This window comes from Artibeus jamaicensis, unplaced genomic scaffold (assembly GCF_021234435.1).
Source record: "Artibeus jamaicensis isolate MK-2021 breed Jamaican fruit bat unplaced genomic scaffold, CSHL_Jam_final contig_1132, whole genome shotgun sequence".
NCBI classification, from domain to species: domain Eukaryota; kingdom Metazoa; phylum Chordata; class Mammalia; order Chiroptera; family Phyllostomidae; genus Artibeus; species Artibeus jamaicensis.
Window position 1 is genome coordinate 6,291,519 of NW_026521221.1, and position 18,188 is coordinate 6,309,706.

Here is an 18,188-nt window from a genome sequence, read left to right on the forward strand (position 1 = left end):
CGCCTGGGGCCCACCCTAGTGTGTCAGCTTTCTCCTCCTTTGAACGGGGGGGTAAGTCAACTCTGAGTTGTTCAGACACTGAGCGCTCAAAACGAGGGTAGAAAAATGCTTGTGGACTCTTATTCCCTTTGTTAAATACCTTGTTTTCACTGTAGTCATATTTAAAGCATTTAAAACAAGACCATGTGAAAGCCTCATTAATGTTTTAAAACTATGCATAAAGAAGAATGTTCTTAAATGACAAATGGAGCTCACCCTATAAAATAGGATAAATTGCCACAATAAAGTCCAGAAGGAGGAAACGCCAGCCAGCAGCTCAATCCAAACAAGGTTTACTTAAAAGTTATCTTTGTTTTATACGAGAGGTTGTCTCAATTAAAAGGATTAAGGATATCTGAAGCTAATTATCCCAGACTTAATAAAAATTTAATAATTAAATAATACCTTTTGATAATAGCTGGAAAGAACCAGGAAAGAGTGAGATGTCTGAATTTAAATTCTTTTAAAATGAAAATAAATTATCAGTTAAAAAAGTTTTACTCAAATATAAGTTACAAGTTTTGAGACAAATAAATCTGTGCTTTATAATTGAGTTTTCTTTTCTTTTTTTAATATATTTTATTATGCTATTACAGTTGTCCCATTTCCTCCCTCCCACCTATTTCATTCCCCTCCACCCTGCACACCCTCTCCCACCTACATTCCCCCCTTTAGTTTATGTCCTCGTGTCTCAAGTTCTTTAGATTCTACATTTCCCCTACTATTCTTGCCCCCCCCATCTATTTTCTACCTACCATCTATGCTACTTATTCTCTGTACCTTCCCCCCACCTCTTCTCCTCCCACTCCCCTGTTGCTAACCCTCCATGTGATCTCCATTTCTGTGGTTCTGCTCCTGATCTAGCTGTCCTCTTAGTTTGCTTTTGTTTTAGGTGTGGTTGTTAATAACTGGGAGTTTGCTGTCCTTTCACTGTTCATATTTTTTATATTCTTTTTTCTTAGATAAGTCCCTTTAACATTTCATATAATAAGGGCTTGGTGATGATGAATTCCTTTAACTTGACCTTCTCTGGGAAGCACGTTATCTGCCCTTCTATTCTAAATGAAAGCTTTGCTGGATAGAGCAATCTTGGATGTAGGTCCTTGCCTTTCATGACTTGGAATACTTCTTTCCAGCCCTTTCTTGCCTGCAAGGTCTCTTTTGAGAAATCAGCTGACAGGCCGATGGGAACTCCTTTGTAGGTAACTGTCTCCTTATCTCTAGCTGCTTCTAGAATTCTCTCCTTCATTTTAATCTTGAGTAATGTAACTATGATGTGCCTTGGTGTGTTCCTCCTTGGGTCCAATTTCTTTGGGACTCTCTGAGCTTCCTGGACTTCCTGGAAGACTATTTCCTTTGCTAGATTGGGGAAGTTCTCCTTTATTATTTGTTCAAATAAGTGTTCCACTTGTGGCTGTTCCTCTTCCCCTTCTGGTACCCCTATAATTTGGATGTTGGAATGTTTAAAGATGTCCTGGAAGTTCCTAAGCTTCTCCTCATTTTTTTTGAATTCTTGTTTCTTCATTCTGTCTGGTTGAATGTTTCTTTCCTCCTTCTGGTCCACTCCGATGATCTGAGTACCAGTTTCCTTCCCATCATTATTGGTTCCCTGTGCATTTCCCTTCATTTCACTTAGAGTAGCCTTCATTTGTTCATCTAATTTGCAATCAAATTCAACCAATTCTGTGAGCATCCTGATCACCAGTGTTTTGAACTGTGCATCTGATAGATTGGCTATATCTTGGTCACGTAATTGTATTATTTCTGGAACTTTGATCTATTCTTGCTTTTTGGCCATTTTTTTTGTCTTGTCACACCTGTTATATATGAGGGGTAGAACCTTAGGTGTTCAACAGGGCAGGGCAACCCAGTTGCTGGGTTGTGATGCTGTATGTGGGGGCAGGGTCCAGGTGGGAACAATGGCACTCTCTATCTGCTTTCAGTCCCTTCCATCGCTTTTCCTAAAGAAACTGGGCTCTTCTGGTACTGATTCCCATATGGGTGGGCTTGTGTGCATTCTAGGACCCCATGGGTCTCTCCAACAAACTCTCCTATGAGGCTAAGGAGTCTCTCTCTGAGCCTCAACCCCCACAAGTATTTTCAATCAGTGTTTTGAGGCTTTATTTCCTGGTGCCAGGACCCTGGGTTGCGCCATCTGTCTCACTCGCCAGTTATCTGCGCGTGAATGTGGGACCACTGCCTGGTCAGTCAGCTGCCTTGAGCATGGTGCCCCACTTCTCAATCACCACCTTGCCGGGTCTGCTCGTTGCCACCCTACACCCGGGGTCTGCCAGCCACCCCCTGGGTCCCCAGGGTCTGCCTGGTGCCACCTTGCACACCTGGGGTGCCTTGCAAGCCCAGTGTCACCACTTCCTGTGCCAGGACCCCTCTCCGCTCGGCCGCCCGACTTCACCCTGCATACCAGTCTGGATGAATGTGTCTATTTCAGCTCCTTGGCTGTCCGACTTACATACAGTTCAATTTTCTGTCAGTTCTGTTGTTATTGTGTTTCTAAATTTTTGTTGTCCTTATTTTGGTTGTGTAAGGAGGCAGAGTGTGTCTATCTACACTCCATCTTGGCCGGAAGTGCCTGGGGTTTTATTTTCTAATCAATAACACAATTTTTTAAAACAACTACCAATAGTTAAAGTAGGAGTCGCTTTTTTGATGAGTGGCCTCATATATAAATTATATAACTTTTACCATAATCCAAGTTGTAAATAGTCTTTTAAGTTAAAGTATGAAATTTATTCATTCAGTTGAAGTTTCAAATACTCTTAAAAAACACGACATTAAAGTAACTCAAATTAAATGCGCACCCATGTCTACACCTGTAAGACTTTCTTTAAAATATACTTTTAATAAATTATAGAAGAAAAACATTGGATTGTCTGGTCACAACTGTCTCACTAGAAACATCCTCTTCTCTTCCCCACGCCAGCGGTGATCCATGGCAGAAGCCGCCATGTTCCTGGAGTGACCCCCATCCATGCTGAGCTGGAGGAACTGGCTGGACCAGTGGCAGGCACCTAACCCAAGCTGGATTAGTTGGTCTGTAGCATTTCGGAATAGCGTGTCCTTCTCAATGACCACCCACAGAACGTGCTCTTGGGAATCAAAGAGGCTGTCTATCACCAGGATTCTTTCCATACATTTTCCTTTATTCTTAAACTAGGTTTTCATTACTTGCAGTCAGCTTTCCTTTCACTTGTTTTACATAAAAAAATGTCAAACATCCCCAAGAAAAAAGGATGGTATAATGAACCCTCACCAATTAATTTCTACAATGATTTACTCATGATCAACCTTGTTTTATCTAGAACCTCACCTACATCCACTTATTTTCAGACTAAGTAATATCAAATCATTTCATCAGTGAACATTTCTATATGTAGCTAGTAATTTCTTGTGACAATATGTAAAAAAATCATACAAATCAAAACATACCTTGACTAACAGTCTGTACACGGTTTTCATATTCTTCTGGAGGGACTTGAGTATGAAACACTGAGAAAAAGGTGTCTTCATGTTCATAGTGAGAAGGATCTATTATTTGAAAAATCACTTCCTTAATACACACAAAATAAATAAGGAATTGTACATATGCATAGTTTAAATAAAAAGATAAAATTTAATATTTTCTGCAATAGTCCTCAATCACCTCTACACACACATTTCTTAAGACAGTGTAACTTCCAGGTAAAAATGACAACCACCTATGTAGACATGACCCCTGAAACAGACAGCAGGGAGCTACATGGCCAAACAGCATTTCCCTAGAACTTCTGTGAAAAGATCGTACAAGGATTTGTAAAATATCACATTAACTCTCTAGAGATAATGCAGCTAAATTCCAACATTCATAATACAGAGATGATGCACACTGAGTAACTTTAATTGTGTTTTTCTTTTTTATTTCAGATTGCCAGGGTGCAGATTTCAAATACATGGTCAGTCATTAAGATAAGACTGCATTTAAGGATCTTAAATATCCATTAAGGCATGTACAGCAAATCAGCAATTCTGCAACATTTTATTACAGATTTAAGTCACTTCATATACTTAAAGTGTTAATATATTTATTTTTTATCCCATAATTCCTTTTTAATAGCTCAACTTTCGCTCAATTATACAGTAAAGCACCTGTAAAAACACAAAAATATAAAAACTCAAAATACTAAAAACTATTATAGCAAGATGATATTTGAAGATTTTAAATCTAGGGGTTTTCCTATGTTGAAATTATTCTTGTGACCCTGCGGCTCCTCACCCATAGTCTGCTGCTGTTCATGCCTCAGGTGGAGGGTGGTACAGCCTTCAACAAAGGCCTCAGAGCTTGGCCTTGGACCTAAAATTCAACAGTTTTGAAAGTCAAGCATTCAGTGCAGGAGTTTAACTCCTTGAAAAGAAAAAAAAAAGCATTTTCTGAATTTCAGAAGTCCTCCTTTAGAAAGAGAAAGAAAGAAGGAAAAGGAAGGGAAAAGGGAAAGGAAAGGAAAAAGAAAGAACCTAGCTAATGTAGAAGAAATGATGGATTTAGGAAATAACCATTTGGTAACCATCATAATAATAACTGATTCAGGTAAGACTCATCAACGTATGATAAAACTAGTGAGTGAAAGTTTGAAGAATAACAGGATAATAGCCTCAGAGTATCTCCTCACATGATAACTTATTCAGCACAAAAGGAAAAACAGTTAACTTTACAGTGAAGCCTGGCAGACACTGAACCAACTGGTCAAAGTTAACATCCCCAGTGACGGCACAATCAACATCCTGTGCTTCCTGACATGATCCATTGAGAAGGACACAGTATCACTTCTGTGGATTCCTGCCCAAAATGCATAACCTGAACCGCATGGTGTGAAACAAAAAACAAACCCAAACTGCAGAAGAGTCTACAAAATAACAGGCCTACAGTCTTCAAAAATGCAAATGTCATAAAACACAAAGAATAACTAAAAAGATATGACAACTAAATGCAATACATGATCTGGGATTTGCTTTTGCTATGAAGGTTATTAGTGGGACAATTGACAAAATATGAATAAAACCTGTAGATAGGATAAGAGTACTACAGTCTGGCAATGTTAATTTCCTGATTTTCTGTGTGTGTCCATCCTCACATGCAGAGGGAGACAAGGGGAGGGACTGTGCATATATGCAAACATATATAAACATCTACACATACACATACATCCACACACACACAGATATGTGACAGAGAGAGAAAAGGAGGGTGTGGGAAAATATTAACACTTACAGAATCTGGGTTACGGGTATTTGAGAATTATTTGTACTTGTTTTGAGACTTTAGATTTCAAATTACATCAAAATTAAAAGTCCATAGGAATTTTTTTACATGCCTCTCCTCACTACAAACATTTATATGGAAAGAATCTCCCTTCAGAGATCAAGAACCAGAGCTTGAAGAACTAAGCACCATTTTTAATTAGTCTTGAAAGAGGAAGATTGAAGGATATAATTTAAGTTGTTTGCTGCCACCTAGGGAAGAAATTAAAGTCTATCCCAGACAACAGGAAGGACCTAAAAGAGGGTACATGTTTTGACAAAAGAGACACAAGCTCTGGCTAGTGTGGCTCACTTGATTCTGTGTCATCCCACAAACTGAAAGAAAGGTCACAGGTTCAATTCCCAGTCAGAGCACATGCCTAGGCTGTCATTTCAGTCCTGGTTGGGCTGCATGCAAAAGGTAGCCCAAAGATGCCGAAACATCCATATATCGATACAACAGATGTTTCTCTCTCGTATCGATGTTTCCCTCCCCTCTCAGAGAAATGAAATAAAGTGACACAAGCGTGGGGCTGCTCCCTGGCACATGTCCCCTCTGAAATCCTGGAGCTGGACAAAGAGCCCCAAAGAGAATGGCGAAACCCAGTGCAGGATGGGCTCTGCCTCACTGCACATCTGGGACTCTGGGAAAAGACTCCACACTCAGTGCTCAACCTACCCATGACAACTACAAAGCAGTAATGGCAGTGTGGCATATTTAAAGGGAGACAGGGCCTGAAATGTTCACTCACACACACCACACACACGAACCCACAATTCCCCGTGGCTGGCCAGTGACACGGAGGAGATTCAGAAGTTCTCACTTGCCCCTGCAAACTAGAAGTGGCCCTCCCTCCACCATACATCATCATGCCAACCAAAAGTGCATGTATACAAATGACCTCTACAACTGAGAACCACTCTATTACACTATAAAAAATTCAATAAATTCAAAATATTAAAATAACAACCACATTATAAATTTCTGTATTAGCTTTTAAAATACAGGGCTTATAAAAATTCCAGAGAACAAAGGAAAGCACCATCACTTTCTAATTAACTATTAGATCGATGAGAAAATAAGAATACAATAACAACTTCTAGAGAACAATGATGACACCACATACCAAAGAATGCAGTACCAGAGATAAAGCCATATTCAAAAACAGATTCAGCGCAATGATGCTTTTATCATATTGTTATGGGCTGAACTGTATCCTCCCAAAATTGATATGTTGAAGCCCTAACTCCCAATGTGGCTGTACTTCAAGGCAGGGCCTTTAAGGAGGTGACTGCAAATTAAATGAGGCCATTGGGTAGGGTCCTAGTCCACAGAAGTGGTGTCATTATACAAAGAGGACATCAGAGGCCTCCCCCTCCTCCCCGACCCTATAATTCAGCTCAAACCGAATCATAAACCTAAATGTAAAGTGCAAAACTATGAAACATCTAAAAATATATAGTCAAAAAATCTGTGTGACCTTATATGTGGTAATGAGTTTTTATATCCAATACCAAAAGCATAATCCATGAAATTAAAAATTGATAAGTTAAACTTTATTTAAAAAAAAAACAACTTCTGCTCTGCCAAGACACAATGAAACTGCAAGTCATAGGCTGGGATAAAGTATTTGCAAAACACGTATCTGATGAAGAACTTGTACCCAAAATACACAAAGAACTCTTAAAACTCAACAATAAGAAAGAGAAATCCAATTTTTAAAATGGGCAAAATATCTGAACAGACAACTCACTAAAGAAAATATACAGATAACAAATAAGCATCTGAAAAGATACTCAGCATCATAGGTCATTAGGGAAATGCACATTAAAACAAAATGAGAGACCGCTCTGACGGCACCAACTGCTGGAAAGGCTGCAGAACAGCAGGAATTCTATCACTTTGCTGGTAGAAATAAAAAATGGTACAGCCAGTTCGGAACACAGGCAGTTTCTCATAAAGTTAAATGGTCTTATGTGATTCAGGAATCCTGTTCCTAGATATTTACCTAAATAAACTGAAAATTTATGTCTACACAAAAATCTGCACACAAATGTTTAAAGCAGTTTTTATTCATAATTACAAAAAAACTGGGAACAATAAAGACATCCTTCCATAGGTGAAGAATCCATGGTATATCCATAGAATGAAATGTTATTCCATGACAAAAAAAATAGCTATCAAGCCACAAAAAGACATGGATGAATCTTAAGTACATATTGCTAAGTGCAAACACGCAGTCTGTGGAGACCACATGCCATCTGATTCCAGTTACATGACATTTGGGAAAAGGCAAAACCAGAGACAGTGTGAAGATCAGTGGTGATTCTGGGTTTGGGGAAGAAGGGAGGGTTGAAGAAGAAAATCACATATCAAATCTTTTTTTTCCTATCCTCACCTGAGGACCTGCTTATTGGTTTTAGAAGAGGGGATGGGAGAGAGAGGGAGAGAAACATCAATATGAGAGAGAAACATCAATCAGCTGCCTCTCACACATGCCCAAACCAGGGACCAAACCCACAACCTAGGCATGTGTCCTACTGGGAGTTAAACCTGTGACCTTTCGGGCTATGAAAGGACACTCCAACCAACTGAGCCACAGAGGCCAGGGCCACACGGGGTATGTTGAGGGTGGTAAAACTAGTCTGCATGATACTGTAATAGTGGCTATATGACATTATGCATTTTTGAATACCTGTAACTTCACAGCACAAAGAGTGAACCTTAATGATGCAAATTTTCAAAAAACTATTTAGGGTGCAATAGAATCCCAGAAGAAATACAGAACACTCAAAGCGATCTGTATTACGGGTATATGAAACAATCTCACTGAAGGGGGTGGGGGAAAAACGTGCTACCTAAGCAACTTAGGAAGTGAGTGGAGAAAGACGACAGGCAACGGAAACCGCACGTGAGCGCTGAACTCAGGTTAAGTTATATCCTCTGGGGGGCGGCACGCAGGTCAACAATTCGTATCACTATACACGTGTGGTGGAATTAAAGAATTAAGCAAATAGGTGGCAGCCACATTTGTCACTGTTAGAGTGAAGGTTACGGAAGAGCAAGGGGGAAAGGCTACAGTGATCCATGTGGCAATAAAGTCAGAGACATCAGTGTGAAGTCATTTTTATCTTAATATAGATATGGATGGTCATACATAGAAATATTCATAGATATGTATGTAACAGGTTAGTATACACACAAATATTCCCTTTCTCAGAGGCGCAGAATCAACAACTCCCCAGCAGCAACAAGCACAGCTAACACCCAGATCCTGGTTTCCAATCAGAGGAACTGGGTTTCCTTGGAGAAAGGGCTCCACCTAGGACTCAGGTAGGATGATACATAGAAGGTGAGTCTGGAGCATACCGTAATGCCAGAAAGTAAAAAAGTGCTCAACAACCAAAACAAAACAAAACACAACGACAGAGGTCTGCCAAAGGGGCACAGGAGTCGACTGAGAGAGCTCCCAATGGCCGAAACTGGAAATGTTTGAGCAAGAAAATAAATAAAGTGCTACTGGATTATAACACAAAGTATACAATAAATATCCACAAGTCTATACTGATATAAATAAATAAAGGGGGAGAATAGACAAATCACTATGCAAAATAATTCAAAATAATGAACCTAAATATTCTGCCTTCAAGGAGGTGAAGCCTAACCCCCTACTCCTTACACCTGGTCTGCGCACAGCTCCTCCCAAAGACGACAGCATGAAAAGGGGTAAAATTACAGGATCCTCACGGTGGACAGACCTGACCGACACTTCCTCAGCCCGGGGAGCAACGGTGATAAATCAGGCTGATAGGATACTGTGTTGTAAAGGGAAGGCACTTTCACTCTGTGTCTTCCAAGAGCATACAACCCTCACCAAATGATAACAAAAATATGGCTTAAACCCCAATTGCTGGAAATTCTACAAAATGCCTGAGCAGTACTCCTCAAAACTGCCAAGGCCATCAAAAACGAGGAAGTCTGAGAGGAGAAATGGAGGACTAAATGTAATGCGGTACCCTGGACGGGGCCCTGGAGCAGAAAAGGGGCCTTAGGCAAAAACCAAACGTCTGAATAAAGTACAGACTTCAGTTAATAATGTATCAATACTGGTTCATTAACTATAACTAATGTTAATAATAGGAAAAACTGGTTGTAAGTATATAGAAAATCTCCACACTAGCCTTGTAATTTTCTGTAAATCTAAAATTATACTTACTACTTAAAAAAAAACTTCTAGATTAAAAATAGCAGAAAACATGAACAAAAATAGGAATAAGAAATAGGACATGTAAACAATAAGGAGAATTATTACTTAAAAAAACTATGGTAGCCCTGGCTGTATGGCTGAGTTGGTTGGAGCATCATCCCATACGCCAAAGGCTGCAGGTTCAATCCCCAGTCAAGGCACATACATAAGTTCTGGGTTCAATCCCCCGTCTGTCTGTCGCTCTCTCTCTCTACCCCCCACTACACTTCCTCTCTCTTGAAAACCAATGAACATATGTTTGAGTGAGAATTTTAATAATAAAAAAGAAAAATACTCTGAAATATGAAATTTTGTATTTTGAAAAATTACAATCTCAGTGAAGTGGATACTTTAAAGTCTCAGTGACATGGCTGTATTGCCAAAATTGACTCCAGGAGACTAGTAAACTGAAATATAATAGTAAATACGAAGGAAGCTGAAAAAATAAGTCAGAGAATTGCCTCCAAGGAATTATTTCAACCAGATGGTTTTTCCAGTGAAATTTTTCATATTTTTAGAGAACAAATAATCCCCATGTTATATAAACTACTTCAAAGCACAGAAAATGAACAGCCAGCCCCATTTATTTTATGAAGTTAACAGAGCCTGACAAAGCACATACATACATTTATCTCCAATCCACTGCTACCCAACAGGCCAATGCACATTCACGTGGGAACCCATCGGCCTCGCTCTCTCTCTCTCCCTCCTCCTCTCCCTCCCTCTCCCTCCCTCTCTCGCTCTCTCTCTCTCACACATACACACACACAGGGCTTATCTAACCTATAAAAGTAGATGCAAAAATTGAATAAATTCAGCCACTCAAGTTTGGTACTAAATTAAAAGAATAATACTTTATAACCAAGAAATATTGACCAAGGAATAAGAGACTCGATGTTTAAATTTATTAAATTTAAAACATTAAATAAGATTGTCAAGTAAGAAAAATTTTATGATAATTTAAATAGATATTGGAATGCATTCAATAAATTTCAACACTAAGTCCTTCTAGTATTCTCAGAACATGCATAATCACTGTAAAGGACACCAAAACTAACACTACGACCAGGAGATCATAAACTAACGAGACCCAAAGCAAACAACTAAAGATACTTAGAATTAGTAAGGTAATTTAACGTCACTGAGGGCTAGAAAAGATCAACATACCAACTCCAGCTGTCAGGCAGAGAGAGGACAAATCCTCCCTTCTCCCACCTTTTAGTTCCACTCGGGCCCTCAACACACTGAATGATGTCCACCCACGTCGGGAAGGGTAATGTGCTCCACCAATTCAGATGTTAGTCACTTCCGGAAACACCCTCACACATACACCCAGAAACAAGGCTTACCCAGACATCTGGGCATCACAAAACTAACCATCACAAAGACTGGGTGGATGGTGAAACCATTAACCAAGATAGAGAAGATATACAAAAGGAGGATTAGGTTTCCACAACAGGAAGGAAAGAAGGGAGGAGGGAGAGAGAAGAGAACCAGCAGGGAACAATGAATCCAGTAAAAATGCCACTATTCTATGAGTGGTCAACTGTGTCAGATGCTACAGAGATGTTAAATAAGATAAAAATTGGAAGTGTGTCACAAGGTTAAGAATTTAGGAAGACTGCTGATGAAGTAAGACCACTGATGATGCAGAAAACGCATTCCACTGAGGAATTAAGAAGTTATAAGTTGACCAGGCAGCAAGCGTGCCTATGTTCCCCCGCCTTGCCCTCCTCCACACAGCCCCTGCCCCTTCCCTGGGGCATATAAAACACCAAAAACAAACAACCCTACCAATGAACATATCTATCTCAGAGGGTATTGAATTCTATTTTTATCCATCAAATAAATGCTAAAAACCAAAGGAAAACTGCTGGTATAGCAAAAAGTTTGGATTTTCACAACATTCTCTAGAAAAACTTAAAAGTGATCCCTCAAAAAAGGGGTGAGATAGACCTTTAAAATATTACCAAGCCCTGGCTGGTCTGGCTCAGTTGATTAGAGCATCGTCCCATAACTGAAACACTGAGGGTTCGTTTCCCAGTTAGGGCACATGCCTAGATTGCGGGTTTGATCTCGGGTCCGAGCACATAAGATCCCCGCTCCAGGCACACATAGGAGGCAACGGATCTTTGTTTTGGTCTCACATCAATGTTTTCCCTCTCTCCTTTCCTCTCTCTCTCTACACATGATGAAAAAAATGTCCTTGGGTAAGAATTAAAAAATGTTTTCAAACAAAAAAAGTATCACCAAGATCTCTAGCAAGCACAATACTATATTCTTCAAAATCTCAGTAAACTTGAAGTTATTAACGCTGGGTTATAAAGACAAAATGTGGCAAAAATCAATTTATGTGCTTTCTATCTTTCAAAGTCAAGGCCTCTTTTTATTCAGTACCTATAAACAAAGCCAAATAACAACTCCACAACAAATACCTTCTTTTGCCGTTGGTTACTGGTGCTGTGAGAAGGAGCCCAGGGTGTACTTCGTGCCTGGGGGGCTGGGAAGAGGTTGGAGCTGCCACTGTGCACCACTCCAAAGCCCATCAAGTCCCTCTCAAATAAAAAGTGAAGGAAATGACCGGGAGACACTGAGAATACTACTCATCCTAGGAAGTCCCTCCTCATCCTAAAGGACTTCCTCCCTTTTTTTAAAGGGAAAAAATAAGAATAAAGGTAGAAAGTATGTGTGGGTATGTTTGTACACGTGTGTTTAGAACTCAAATCCAAATACATCTGCCTCTAACATCCTCAATAGCCTTCATTACAGAACGTATTTTAACTAGATACTGCCATCTACTGGGCAATTTATAAGGGCTCTGCGCTTTCCTGGTAAAAAGAAAAACCATTCATGGAGGGAAACTGTGCAAAAGATTTGTTTTCATAATAAGCCTTATAGGAATATTTTACATTAAAACTTACATATATGCTTGATTTAAATAATTTTAATTAGTTTATATTTCATGTTTTTTAATTAAGAGGTAACCTAAGTTCAGTGAATAACATGGGAAACTAATCTCAGAATGAAAGAGATATAAGCAGTTTCACACCACTTTATAACATGCTGCTACGTTGTAATAGGAATATGAGACTTTCAAAAATCTGTGCTATGTAGTCGAATTGAACTCTTGCATTTCTATTTATTTCTTTCATACTCTGCTAATAATACCTTTCTGAAACCACGGATTCCAAAAGTCTCCTCTTTTGGAGTAAGGCAATAATTATGCTATATAAAATATTTTTAAGTGTGTAATTAAGTTAATAATGTAATCTAAAATAAATACTATCTCTTTTTGTTTTAAATATTTTTTAAAGATTTTATTTATTTATCTTTAGAGGGGTAGGGAAGGAGAGAGGGAAAAATATCAGTGTATGGTTGCCTCTCGTGCATCCCCTGCTGGGACCTGGCCTGCAACCCAGGCATGTGCCCTGACTGGGAATCAAACCACAATCCTTTGGTTTGCAGGCCCGCATTCAATCCACTGAGCTATACCAGACAGGTACTTAAAATATTTTTAATAATTAGATTTGTAACTGCTAAATACATACTTGTAATATAAAGAGCCAGCAGAAAATTATATTAAGAAATCTGCTTTCTATAAAAGACCAGTATCAAAAAATTTGATTAATTCTAAAATTAATTATTAATAAGATTAATTCTAATTAAATCTGATGAAATTAATTAAAATTACTACACTTAATTCTAATTAATTCTAATTAAGTCTGAAGGCATAGGAATACAATAATATTGTCTCTTCATTTTGGGGAACTGGTCAAGTGTGAGCTAATCCAGATGGACGGTAACAAGAGTGAAGAGCAACAGACATCTGGTTCACCGGTCCTTTACTCCCAATTCTTGTACATCAACCCCACTTTTGCATCTTACCTGCTGCACCAATCCACAATAAGTCAATTTTATAAATCTTATAAATATAAACAATATATAACTAAAAGTTCAATGAAATATAAATATTCAGTACAAATAAACCTCATAAATCTTATCTGCTTTGCCACTATATAATAAGTGACTAAGAGTTCAAAAATCTAAACACTGAAATCCTAATGTGATCATTTAAAGTGATGATTCTCTGAACATAATGTTCAAGCCCCTGGTAACTTCAGCTTTCAGCTCATTCGGTCCAACTAATTTCCATGTTGGAACATTAGTAATGCCCTAGCTGGACACTGAGAACAAGCCTGCAAACCAAAGGGTTGCCAGTTCAATTCCCAGTCAGGGCACACGCCGGGACTGCAGGCCTGGTCCCTGGTAAGGGGCGTGCCAGAGGCAACTGCACAGTGATGTTTCTCTTCCTCTCTTTCTCCCACCCTTCCCTTCTCTAAAAATAAATATTTTTTAAAAGGCCATTTTCAATGCAGCAATATTTTTGTCAGTATATCTCCTAGGGCAAGGGAAATAAAGAAAAAATAAACAAATGGGACTACATTAAATTAAAAAGCTTCTACACAGCTAAAGAAACCATCATTGAAATGAAAATGGAGCCAAACTTATGGGAAAACATATCTGCCTACGATACCACAGATGAGAGTTTGACCTCCAAAATATAGAGCACTTATATGACTCCACACCAGGAAGACAAACAACCCAATTTAAAAATGGGCTAAGGACCTGAAGAGACAGTTCTCCAAGGAGAACATACAGAGGGCCCAGAGACACATGAAAGGATGTGCAGCATCACTAGCCATCAGAGAGATGCAAATTAAAACCACAATGAGAAATGACCTCACACTGGTCAGAATGGCCATCATAAATAAATTAACAAACAAGTGAGGATTTGGATAAAAAGGAATCCTAGTGCACTGTTGGTGGAATGCAGACTGGTGCAGACACTATAAAACAGTATGGTATTTCTTCAAAAAACTAAAAATGGAACTGCCTTTTCACCTGGCAATTCCACTGCTGGGATTACACCCTAAGAACCCTGAAACACCAGTACAAAAGAACCTATGCACCCCAATGTTCATAGCAGCATTACTTATAATAGCCAAGCGCTGGAAACAACCTAAGTGCCCATCAGTAAATGAGTAAATAAAAAAACGATAGCACATTTATACAATGGAATACTACAAAACAGAAAGAAAGAAGGAGCTCCTACCCTTTGCAACATCATAGATGGATCTGGGGAGCATTATGCTGAGTGAAATAAACTATGAGGTGAGAGACAAATACCATATGATCTTTAAGTGGAACCTCGTCAACAAAATAAACAAGCAAAATATAACCAGAAACACTGAAAGTAAGAACAATCTGACAGTAACCAAAGGGGAGGTGGGAGGAGATAATGGGGGAGAAGGGAAGAAGTATTTTCAGGAACAACTATAAAGGCCACATGGACAAAACAAAGGGAGGCAGGGAGTGGAAGCAGGGGAAGGAGGTGGGGATGGCTGGGGTGGGGGAGTGGTGGGGAGTAAATGTAGACAATGATACTTGAACAACAATAAAATAAATAGATAAATAAATTAATTTGATTTACTTGAGCAAACACTTCTCCAAGGAGGACATACAGAACATTCAGAGACACATGAAGAGATGCTCAATATCATTAGCTATCAGAGAGATGCAAATTAAAACCACAATGAGATACCACTTTACACCAGTCAGGATGGCCATCATAAACAAAGCAACAAACAACAAATGTTGGAGGGGTTGTGGGGAAAAGGGGACCCTAGTTCACTGTTGGTGGGAGTGCAGACTGGTACAACCATTACGGAAAACAGTATGGAATTTTCTCAGAAAAATAAAAATCGACCTGCCTTTTGACCCAGCAATTCCACTGCTGGGATTATATCCTAAGAATCCTAAAACATCAATATCAAAGAACCTATGCACCACAATGTTCATAGCAGCACAATTTACAATAGCCAAGAGTTGGAAGCAACCTAGGTGCCCATCAGTAAATGAATGGATCCAAAAATTGTGGTACATATACACAATGGAATTCTATGCTGCAGAGAGAAAGAAGGAGCTCCTACCCTTTGCAACAACATGGATGGAACTGGAAAGCATTATGCTGAGTGAAATAAGCCAGGGGTTGAAAGACAAATACCATATGATCTCACCTTCAACAGGAAGCTAAACAACAAAACAAACAAACAAGCAGAAAAAAAAAACAAACAAAAAACAAAGACACTGAAATAGAGAACAAGGGATAGTGACCAGAGGGGGAGAAGGAAGGGAAGTTAAGGGGAAAATGGGGGAGGGATTTGGAGGAACAAATAGGAAGGACACAGGGACGAGAACTAAGGGGGGTGGAAATGGGAGGGAGGTGGGGAGCAAGGGGCGGGGGAGGCTGGGATGGGAAAAATAGACAAAAAACTGTACTTGAAAAATAACTAAATAAAATTTTAAAAAATCAAAAAAAATAAAATAAAAGATAAATTAATTTGATTTAAAAAAATTTTTAAAGAATCCTTCTTTGCCTCTTCCTAGCTTCTGGTGGTTCCAGAATCCTTGGTATTCCCTAGTTTGTGACTACATTATTCTAATCATCACCTGCATCTTCACATGGTCATCTTTCCTATGTCAGTGTGTCTCTGCATCTCTATTAGTCTTCCCAGAAAGATACCAATTATTAGATTCAGGGCCCACTCTGATTTAGTATGACCTCATCTTAACTAATTACATATGCAGAGATCCAAATAAGGTCACATTCTGAGGTTCCAAGTGGACATGAATTCTTGAGAGGGACGCTACTGAACTCAATACCGGCAGGAACTGGCCAGCGCCGTTCTCTCTCTGCATGGAGACAGACCCGAGCAGCTTCTGAGCTCTCCTTGCTGGGACTGGGAAGGCAGAAAACTGAAGGAATTTCATCTACATCACAGCTCACGCTAAAGAGCTGCAGTAGCCTGTACCAGGTTCTTGGGATTCTAAAATGTTAAACATTCATTTTGTAAAAGACAAATTGATTCCAGGATTCTCAGAGAAATCAGAAGCCCCTGCTTGAAGCCAATCTAATGCCCAACCAATACTAGATGACCACTTATGTGATGTAGTTAAAGGATTTAAAAAGTGTCCTTCCAAAAAATATGAACTGCTTCCCAATCCCTAAAAGTTTCACCACTATGTAAGTAATTTAAATAGGTTACATGAGTCCATAACAGTTCTATATAAGAAGCAGATAAAGGAAGACGAGGAAGAGGAATCACAAATATACATACACACGGGTGGGGAAGTAAAAGCATATGTGCAAAATTAATTGGCAAAATTAATTTAAAAGAACTGTGAAAGACCAGAAAATAGGACAAACCAGTAATGGATTTTTGTGGAAGGGGTTGCAGACACCCGAGCTACCTCACAGGAGGCTCTGGGCCTTCAGGGGACCATCGGCACAAACTGGGCGTACACAGGCAGCTAAGACACACGGGAAGTAAAGCAAAGACATGCTTTGTCTATCACCCAACTTTTCACTGCCTGGTCCCCCACCTTTGAGCAGGCAAAAGCCCTTAAAAACTCTGAAACATACCTAAACTCGAGGTAGTTCCAAATAATCCTACCTAATGTGATCATTTCCTCTTAAAAAACAAAAAGTTAAACTCACAAAGAAAAAGAAAAAATAATTAAATTGGGAATTTTACCTTAATCCAAATATTCTATGACTCTTAGATAAAAATTAAGATGAGTCGATTTCACTCACCAACAGTTTCTTCTGGTGCAGCAGTCAAAGCTAGAAACTTTTTTGTATTTTCCATTTCCTCATTACTTGACAAGGCTTCACTATTTTTTGCAGACTAATGAAAGAGAAATGAAAGTTTAAATATGAGAAAAGAAAGCAACACTGATATTTTGTTAAATTTCAATGAGGTTTCCAATTGTGCATATACAAACAAGACGACTCAGGTCATTTTTATTCCTTTAATTAGGAAGTCCATTAATGTTTCCTGTCCCCTCAAAACTCTGACAACGAGTACTCACAAGGAGCACTGGGCTGTATGTCTACCATCATATCATGATCACCTCCTTAACGTTTCCTAAGATTCTGTTCAATATTTTTATAACTAATGAGGCTATTATCAAATTACAATTTCAGGTATTTCAAGATTACTACTGTATTTTATTATGCTTCCAGTTATAATTCTTGTTTCCAAGGCAAAAATTTGCTTTGAGATTCAACAGAAATAAGTGATAGGTTAATATTTTTCTGTTAGAATTTGCACAGATTATTTCTTTAGTTTAAAGCACTGCATTTTGTGTGTTGCTTTCCTTCTGTCCTAGTGGTCTTCCTGGGAAACTTGTAAAATGTATTCTTAATTGCTGTATTATTAACTCATATTATTGCCGGGGAAATTTCCTCCAAAGTCAGTCAATTGATCAAGGAGGAATATATCAAAACCAGTTATTACAATGTTCCTTACCTTAAAAGTGCTCTCCTTTGAGGGGCAAAGTTCAAGTGTGAGCTAATAGCTATACATCAAGTCAGTGCTAACATTTGGTCAACATCCACCCCTCGATACGACAGAGAATAAGAGGTCCAAGAAGGCCAAGGACAGTTAATCAAGCACTAGAAATATTAAGACACAGCAAGGAGAGGTCCCACAATGCTGGTCCCAGACCCTGAGTCTCAACCACTTCACAGCTTCCCAAAGCTTCCCA

At 39.0% G+C, this 18,188-nt stretch overlaps 1 protein-coding gene across 4 annotated transcripts in view; it reads right to left on the reverse strand.

Moving 5' to 3' along the window:
- Positions 1–18,188, reverse strand: part of FSIP1 (fibrous sheath interacting protein 1) — a 201,080-nt gene that overhangs the window by 157,574 nt on the left and 25,318 nt on the right. For all 4 annotated transcript variants that reach the window (XM_053665288.1, XM_053665283.1, XM_053665284.1 and 1 more), the window contains 2 exons: positions 17,233–17,326; positions 3,487–3,585 (listed from right to left, as the gene is read on the reverse strand). In XM_053665288.1, coding sequence (XP_053521263.1) covers positions 3,487–3,585; positions 17,233–17,326 — 193 coding nt within the window. The remainder of the gene's footprint in view (positions 1–3,486; positions 3,586–17,232; positions 17,327–18,188) is intronic.